Genomic DNA, 9,611 nt, shown 5'->3' on the forward strand with positions numbered 1-9,611 from the left:
AGTTGGAATTCATTCCACCTCCCCACCCCGACTTGCTCAGGAAAAAAAGGGCTTTCGTATTTCGGATTATGGATAATAATAAAAGATAATATTATTAATTTATAATGGTATACAGACCAGATTACCTTCTTTCCAAAGCATTTTCATCATTGATTTAATTCATTCATGGAGATGTTAAAATGACAACAGAAATTAACTGATACAACTAGGGGAAAAGTTTCTAATAACCAATTGCCTGGCACTAACAAATAATACGTGTTGTGTGCCACTAGTACAATATCTTCCCCATAAATCACATATCCAAAAAGTGGTCATTCGATGATAACACCATTTAGTTATCAGAATTCAAAACTCGGGAACTCCAAAAATGAAAATTGATAAAAAAAAGTCTTTGACAGATTTGTAATTGATCTTGTACGGCTGGCATGATATGGACTCATGCGGCAGAATCTCAATATACAAGATCTACCCTGAATAAAAGAAATCGTGTAGTGTTTTTGGCCGGCACGATGTTTTTTTATTGTAACAACTCCCAACAACTCATTTGACTCAAATAGTTTACTAACAACGATACGAACTAGCCACCTACCATCTTGAAATGCTCAAGAATCCATGAAATAAAAAAGAGATATAATTTTTCAACATCTAGTAGAGCTGTTTTAATTAGCTAGTTAATTAGCACACGGAGTAGAGATCAGAGAATGAGCTTTCCCAGTGTTCGCCGTGTCTCAACAACGAATGTCCGACCAGCCAGCTACACAGATAGAGATGAATTTGATGATAATCATAAACGTATTGATTTGAATCCATGGGATCTCACACATCTAAGACAACTATACATGCAAAGGGGTCTTCTCTTCCAAAAATGGGAACAAGCAGAAGAAGAAACAGCGAAAGAAGTTACCGATAACATGATAACTCGCCTTAAAACTTCTTTGTCATTTACACTTGATTATTTCTTTCCACTAGCTGGTCGTCTTGGTATTCAAAAACATGAAAATGATGGCACAGTCTCCTTCTACATCGACTGCAACTTTGAGGGTGTAGAGTTCATCCATGTGACTGCAGAGATAACGGTAGAGGATATCCTCTCCCCAACTTACACTCCTCAAAGCCTAATTGATTCATTGTTCTCCCTCAATGAAGTTAAGAGCTATGAGGGTCGTACACATCCTTTACTTTCTATTCAAGTAAATGAATTACTTGATGGCTCCATATTCATAGCATGCAGTCTAAACCATTTGGTCTCCGACGGTACATCATTTTGGCATTTCATTAATTCATGGTCTGAAATATCAAGATCGTCATCTGGTAGTTGCCACAATCCAGGTCATCCTCCAGTGTTCGAGCGTTGGTTTCTCAATGACGCAGATTCCCCTATCCGTCTTTCCTTCACTTCCGATGATGAAATTCTCCTGGGAATGAAAAGATCCAGTTCACCTCCACATGGTCTTGTTGAGAAGTGTTTCCGTTTTACCAAAACGAACATTGCAATACTAAAGGCGACTGCCAATTCAGAAATGATATCAGGAGCAAAACAAAATGCGGCAATATCTTCGTTGCAAGCGGTACTAGCTCATGTTTGGGTAGCGGTCACCAAAGTTAGAATGGATTTAGATGGACTTTTTTTGGGTTAATAGCTCAAAAGCCTATTTTGGCAACTCAGTATCGTGTAGGAGAGTAATCGCGAAAGGCGGTGAGGTGCTCAAAAGAGGGTCTGCGTTCTTAGCTTTGCAATTGAACCAAGTGGTTAACTCCCAGAGTGATGAAAATATTAGAAGCTCTTACATGTCGTGGATAGAGAAACCATTTATCGTTGGTTCCGTAGTCAGTACAGGAATTATCAGCAGCAGGTTTTTGGCTAGGAGTTCTCACAGGTTCAATATGTATGGAAACGATTTTGGTTGGGGACGACCTATTGCCGTAAAAACCGGGATGGCTGCCAAATCTACTGATGGGGGAACAACTGTGAATCCAGGACCACTTGAAGGAAGTATTGACATTGAAATCTGCCTTCCAATAGAGGTTTTTCAGGCCCTGGAGAATGATACTGAATTTATGGAAGCCTTCTCATCTTAACTATTTTCTTAAGTTGTCACTAGACACTTATAGTTTTGAGAAATGCATGTACTTTTCTTCATTTTATTTACTCTTGAATTGTATTTTCTTGGAACTAAGAAGATAATAAATGCCAACTCTGCACTCTATTACTCTTGTGCTGCCAAGAATTCATTCATCCTGATTTCTGAATGGTCAAGAAATTTTCCTATTTTTGTTTTGTTCAGTACCTAGTTTTAGGAATTGCACCTATGGTGGTTTGGATTGTTTGCTAGTATTGTGGTGATCATTCGCAAATAAAATTATTACACCAAAATAAAGCTTCTTAAGATTTCTAGTAAAATGTGGCTGGGAGGCGTGGGCAAAGGTGAACTTCCAGTGGGGTTTATTTGGGCAACGATAAGCCTGGATCTACTGTCATGTCTCTTGCTAGTTCATTTGTGCCAAAATCCAATGCATGAAGTAGGCAAGCCAGTGCCATGCGCGAAGCAACTTGGTGGCTGAGTTTAATGCTGGACACATCTTTCATAGAAGGTAAAATGTTGACCACTGAGTTGTGGAAGAGACCTATCCGGCTTAAAGTTTACTGAAAATAGGTTATTTGTCCAAATATTTTTAAGTCACGGTTCAAATGGACGAGTAAAAAATAGTTTGGGTGAAATGGCAAAAAAAAAAAATAGTAAGGATGAAACTGATTTCATCGTAACTTAAATTTAAATAATAGCAAGGATGAAACTGAATACATCCTGTGCAAATTAAAAATAATAAAAAATATTTGAAAATGGGCACGATGAAACTGGTTACATCCTGTCTGTTTTTACATTTTTGTCCATTTAAACAGTTTCAAAATCTAACTGTCAATTTCACCCAGGAATTGTTGATTTTGGTCTTTTTAACCAATTATTTCTCTCTTTTTTCAGTTTTTGTCGGTGACATCAGAATTAGTAAGGATTTTAGTGAAAAAAAAATCGTCATGTAACGTGAGATAAGAAAATATGTTGGTGTTCAAAAAAGAGTCTAACATTCAGTAAATTTGGAAATAGAACTCTTGTTTGTGTACAGAAGACTTAATAGACTATGCAATATTTTATCTCAATCCAATAACGTATGCCAAACATATAATATGGCAACTCTTGTTTTCTCCACAAGACTTGGTAGACTTGAGCAGTGAGCAACGTCTTGATCTCTGGCTCCTGAAGTTTGCCCATAGTCAGGGCCAGATTTTATGGGGGAACTTTGAAAACAATAGTAATATTAAAAAATAAATAAAAAATTGTTGATTCTTTCTGATGATTTCAAGATTTTCCTTTTTTTTTTATCAATCGTCATTTCTTTCATGTATACAATGTATGATTAGGGCATCTCCAACAGAACCACAGTGATGCGATTCTTACGAATGTACGTGGTTGTATTGGGGCATAAACGTTTCTTTTTGAATCCACACTAATGTAGTAATGGGTTTGTGTTGAGATTATTAGTTCCACATTGTCTGGATATTTAAGATTCTGCGATTTATAAAATAAATCAATTGATTTTGCTTTTACGAGGGTTTGGTATTTCCGTTCCTTCTTCTCTATCATTTGAATTATTACGAACAAAACCAAACCCAATAACAAATCTGCGCAATTTAGTATTGTTAGGATCATAAAATGAAGCAATCATTTCTCAAGAGTTATAGTAACAATGTAACAAAAATAACCAAAATATTCTGGATCACTGTAAATAGCTGGGAATCTGTCTGAATCAACGACAAGCATCGCAATTTCAGATTTAAAAATAATCTTTGTTATTGGAATCTGCGGCTAATGCTGTTGATATATGCCACGCCGCTAGGGGTTTTCGGTTCATTTAAATACCCTAGTTGCACGCGCACTTGCACTAGCGTTTTTTCTTCAAAATGCAGGTCTTCCTAGTCAAGTATCTAGAAGATAATGATACCTATTGGGAGCAAAGTTTGGGCGCCAATTAATAAGACCAGGAGATTCTTTTTCAAGTATGTAAGGCTGAGATAGTTGTTTATAATGCATCCAAATTTATAACCTCAAAAATAAAATAATGGAATCCTTAATGATGTGGGTTATATCTCAGCTATATTACAATGCCCACCAAACACGTACTGTAGTAACGAATTAAAGTAGTCATCCATTGCAAATCTCAGCTGTATAATAACTAGGAGCCTTTGAGACTTCCAATTTCACATATTCAGTTCCATCGACAGCATTATTAATGGAACCATCCATGATCAGCACCACTGCTATTCCTGCTCTTGTTAATCAGGATCAGGAAACACGAACTGCCACAAGGAGATCACCATCAACGCAAGGTTTTGCAACTGTGTTAGTCATTGGTACAGCCACACCACCAAACGTTTTTTACCAAGACGATTATACTGATCTTTTCTTCAAACTCACCAACAGCGATGACAAGACTGAACTCAAAGACAAATTCAAGCGCATCTGTAAGTTAATTATTTACCTATTTACACTCTTTAACACTAAAAAAAGTAAAAAATTTGGACATGCCATGAAGACCCTAATCTTAGCTAACTCATATATATATATTTTCCACTGTCTAGACATATTTTTAAGCCAATGGGGTTTTCTTCCCTTTGTGGAACATATCCTGCAGGTGCTGGATCCAAAATAAAGAAACGCCACTTACACTCTACAGAAGAAATCATGAAGGAATTCCCTGAAATGGGAAATGAGTGCATGACTGGATCTTCACTTGATGTACGCCAGGAAATCATGGCTGTTGAAATACCAAAACTGGCAGAAGAAGCTTCGTTAAAAGCTATTGAAGAGTGGTGTCAACCAAAGTCAAAGATCACTCACTTAGTGGTAACTACTCTCTCATGTCTTGATTTGCCAGGTGTAGACCACAACCTTAGCAAACTACTGGGACTAAAACCAACTGTACGTCGATTTGGATTGTACAACCATGGTTGCTATGCTGGTGGGAGTGCTCTTCGTCTTGCAAAAGACATAGCCGAGAACAATGCAGGTGCACGTATACTCGTCGTCTCCACCGAAATGTCATCGATCAACATCTTTACGGGTCCATCCGAGGATTATATAGAGCCACTAGTTTGCCAGGATCTATTCTCCGACGAACCAAGTGCATTAGTAGTGGGTTCAGATCCGGAATCCTTCGAGAATCCACTTTTTGAGGTTGTTTCAGCCTATCAGACGCTAATCCGGGACAGCGATTATGACATTAGCGGAGTCTTCAGACCAGGGACGGAGGTGGAGGTGGCTTAGGTAGCCTAATTGTCGAAAAATTATTGATTAGCCCAGGTAAGGATTCTAGTTAGCCCATTTGTTACATGACTTTTTTACATTTTCAGTAGGGGAAATTAGGGGGAGAAAAAAAATATTATCATTGTCAGCCCCATAATTAATTTTGGGTACGGTGACACCCATAATTATTTCTATGACACTCATAATTATATGTAATTATTAAGAATCAATACAGAACTGGTTATGCATACTAGTTAACAAAATATTATCATTGTCAGCCCCATAATTAATTTTGGGTACGGTGACAACCATAATTATTTCTATGACACTCATAATTATATGTAACTATTAAGAATCAATACAGAACCATTTTCTCGACTAAATAATAAATTATGCATCTTCATAACAAAGTTATGCATCTATAACAAATTATGTAGCTATTGTTTTGGTTGATTTAAGTGCGTACATAAAAAATGCTGCATAATGCATTACGCAGCCATATTTTTGAATGCATAACAGGTTATGCATCAATTTTTTCGATGCATTATGCAGCCATATTTTCGAATGCATAACAGGCTATGCATCCATTTCCTTGATGCATAAAAGATTGTGCAACAATTTTCTCGGTGCATATTGCATTATGCAGTCATATTTTCGGAGGCAAAACCATTTTCACGGCTGCATAACATGTTATGTAGATATTATTATAGGTCCGTAACAAGTTATGCAACCTTATTTTTTGTTGGTTTAAATATTATTAAAAAAATAATTATATAACATATTATGCAACCGTTTTCTACACTGCATAACATATTATGCAACCATCTTTGGAATTGCATGATAAATTATGCAACTATGCGCCCGCTAAAAAAAGAAGCAAAATAAAAAGACCAGCGACGCCGTGCCGTATGGAGTCAGGGTGAATGGGTGTTACTTTGATGATCCGATAATCTAGATTATTTTGGATCATCTGCATTGATCTTTGGATCATATGCGTTAATACTTGCCCTAATCATTGGTGTAAGTATCCTAATAATGTAGCATGATAACAATATAGCAATGTGTCCCCGGATTTCCTTGGAGAACACGTGGAGTTCCACTAGTATTATAGCGTTATGCTTTACACATCGTATTGGCATGCCTTAAGACAGCAAAAAAGAAGTCCAAATTTTATTCGCACTCATCTAACGAGTGTATATTTCACGTTGATTTCTGATTGATGAGGAGGGATCCCCTCACATCTTTAATATCACACTATCACACATGTTGGACGTCATTTTTGTGAACAAAAATCAAACCGTGACGGATTTGAAGTTAATATTTAGGGGATATATTCCTCTTACCAAGTTCTACGTGTCTACCAAAAATGGGCACATTCCGAAATATAAAACCTCAGAATCTAACGGTCTTAAAATTCGTTGATTTTCAACGGTTCATTTTCAAAGTAGTAGATGGTGGTGTTATATGTCTCGAAATACACTCATTTTTGGTAGATATATTAAACTTGGTAAGAGGAACATATCCCCAAAATATTAGCTTCAAATCCGTTACGGTTTGATTTTTGTTCACAAAAATGACGCCCAACATGTATGATAGTGTGATATTAAAGGTGTGAGGGGATCCTTCCTCCTGATTGATTGATTACTTAACTGATGGCCTCATTACCCTTCATGTTTAGAATCATGGACCTCATTACAGAACTCTCTAAATTAAATCAATTACATAGGTTGAAACCTGAAATATACACTCGTTAGGAAATGTGCACGATTTCGCACTCCCAAAAAAGATCCATTGGTCCACACGTGGCTAACAGAGGAATGCATGATGTACACGTACACACAAATTAAGAATTTTTCAGCACTGTCCTAAAAGGCTAAAACAACCAACATTCCCTCTCTTCTCATACAGCAGTCTTCTTCCTCTGTTCCTCACCAACCCAGCTCCATAGATCTTTTTCTTTATTGCATTTCTACACACCCATAGATCAGAACATCTATTTTCTTTTATATCACCGAATAGCTGAATAATCAATGTTTACGTATTTTCTTTTCTTTCCTCCGACCTACCCTACTACCCATCTTCTATAACTGAAATAGCTAAAGTACAGCTTTATTTCTTTTCTTCATCGATTGATTAATCAATGTTTTTCCAGAATCAAATGACTCGTAATTGTTAGAGTATGTAACAGATCAAACTAGTGAATGGGTATTTGGAAGAATTTGATGTTAATTCAAAGAAATTGATGTAAAATTTGTTCTAATGTACCATGTTATTTATTATTTTTCTCTGTTTTTTTTGTTTGATCAATTTCTAAAAATTCAAACGGCTTAATGCATGTTTCAATGAAAAAAGAACTGGTAATTTGTTTATTAGATTGTATTTGAATAGAAGCTTCATCTTGGTTTGATCAAATTGTGAGAATTTAAAAAGCGGCAATATTCTATGCGACGGACAGAAAAAAGCAGACAACAAAACCTAATTTTAGAAAAATATGGGCTTGTCGGAAATTTTTCCCTGCGCGCACCAAGTTTTGTATCCCTGGGTCTGATGGTAGGAAACAACTGGAAAATAGATTTCACGGTAGTTTTCACTTTTCGGTATTTCTAGTTAGAAATTTAGAATCAACGATTATGGAACTTACCTCACACCCCTCTACCCCATATATCAAAATTTGTTAACACAGTGTTTTCCTCCCCTTCCCTTTCTTTTTTTTTTTTTTTTTTTTTTTTTGTTAGAATACGGACATCCAACTTAAAATAAATTGGCAATGAGTGCCTAAGGGATTATAAACCGCAGGATCTTAAATTGTCCAAACAGTGTCGGGCTAATAATATCAACACGTCGCCTCACGTGTAGCCTCGTTGGGTCTAACACGAGGAAAATAAATCGGGTGATGCGGAATAAAGATGCGGTCATATGACTCGACACAAATAACCTGCTCTGATACCATGTTAGAATACGAGCATCCAACTCAAAATCAATTGACAATAAATGGAGAGGCCCTAAGAGATTATGATTCGCAGGATCTTAGATTGCCCAAACAATGTGGGGCTAATAATCTCAACACTTTTCATTCCTTTTTACAAACAATAAAAAGAATTGATGTTAAAATGTTACAATGTACTGGTTCATAATTTCGTGATTCAATTTGAAAATTATACAATGATATAGAAAATAACATTGTAAAATTTCAGGCAGTTTTCGGCCGCAATTTCGTATAATAATACTAATTTTTATTATACGTGTACTGTCTATGCAATTTAAAAATTATCTCTAAACCTTGAATGAGAAGCAACTCGTAGCGTATTTCTCACTGTATATAATTTTGAGGCATTTAGATTATTATAATTTGGGTGTAAGGAAAAAAAAAATTTAGCCCACCCAAACACAAATTCCTGGTTTCATCGCCGCTTCAGACAAGTAGGGGTTGTTGCTCGACTGTCTAAACGTGTTCCCGAGTTAGTAGGTTCAAACATTGAAGAGTGCCTTAAAAAGCTTTTACTCCCCTTGGAATAAGCGATTGGAACTCTTTGTTTTGGGTCGTACACCCTGGTGGTCCTCTTGGTCTCCGTCAAATCGAACTGAAACTCGGGCTAACGGAGAACAAAATGGATGCAACTTATAAAGTACTTAGTGAGTACGGAAATATATTAGGTGCGTCTCTTTACTTCGCAATGGATGCGATGAGGAAGAAGTCGATTAAAGTAGGAAAGTCGACCACTGGTGAAGGCTTGGAATGGGGTGTCGCTTTTGGGTTTGGTCCGGGACTTACCGTTGAAACCCTTGTTCTGCCAAGTGTTCCTATTAATCCAACTCAGAACTAACTCATCATGAATGGTCGATAACTTTTCCGGCTTTTTTCCTTTTATTTTAGTACGTCATTTACGGGTTTGAGGTTTGTTTGTTTGCATGTGTTGTGTGGTATGGGAAGATATCATGATCATGTTGTATTTTTATTTTATTGTTTTCAGATGCAAAATAAATCATGTTGTATTATTGTCAAATAATATCATCCTTTTGTGACTGTCATGTTCATTTTTTTTTTTTGTATTCTAACAGTTTGTACCAAGATATATTTTCGTTCACCAACACAATCGGTCTGATGATAATGACGAGAACACCAGATTTTTTCACAAAACAAACATAAATAAAAGAGACACAAATTTAATGTGGTTTGGCAAGTTTTTCCTACTTCCACAAAGTCTCCATAGGAAAAAAATATTTTATTGATTTGATTGATATAGTTGATTTCTAATCCCTTTTACAGTTTGCTGGGCGTGTCCCCTTAAGGATTGAGATTCCCCTTTATTTGTA

The 9,611-nt window shown here is 36.4% G+C and overlaps 1 protein-coding gene and 1 pseudogene across 1 annotated transcript; both read left to right on the forward strand.

Annotated features, from left to right (window-relative positions):
• Positions 1–701: 701 nt before the first annotated feature.
• Positions 702–1,637, forward strand: LOC113330069 (protein ENHANCED PSEUDOMONAS SUSCEPTIBILTY 1-like). Its single transcript, XM_026576934.1, has one exon. The coding sequence runs from the start codon at positions 702–704 to the stop codon at positions 1,635–1,637; it is 936 nt and encodes a 311-aa protein (XP_026432719.1).
• Positions 1,638–4,284: 2,647 nt separating this feature from the next.
• On the forward strand, positions 4,285–9,121 carry LOC113330070 (annotated as a pseudogene).
• Positions 9,122–9,611: the final 490 nt, after the last annotated feature.

Source organism: Papaver somniferum, unplaced genomic scaffold, assembly GCF_003573695.1.
Source record: "Papaver somniferum cultivar HN1 unplaced genomic scaffold, ASM357369v1 unplaced-scaffold_117, whole genome shotgun sequence".
NCBI lineage: Eukaryota > Viridiplantae > Streptophyta > Magnoliopsida > Ranunculales > Papaveraceae > Papaver > Papaver somniferum.

Coding starts and splice junctions, on each gene's coding strand:
- LOC113330069 (XM_026576934.1), top strand. CDS start 702: ATGAGCTTTCCCAGTGTTCGCCGTGTCTCAACAACGAATGTCCGACCA.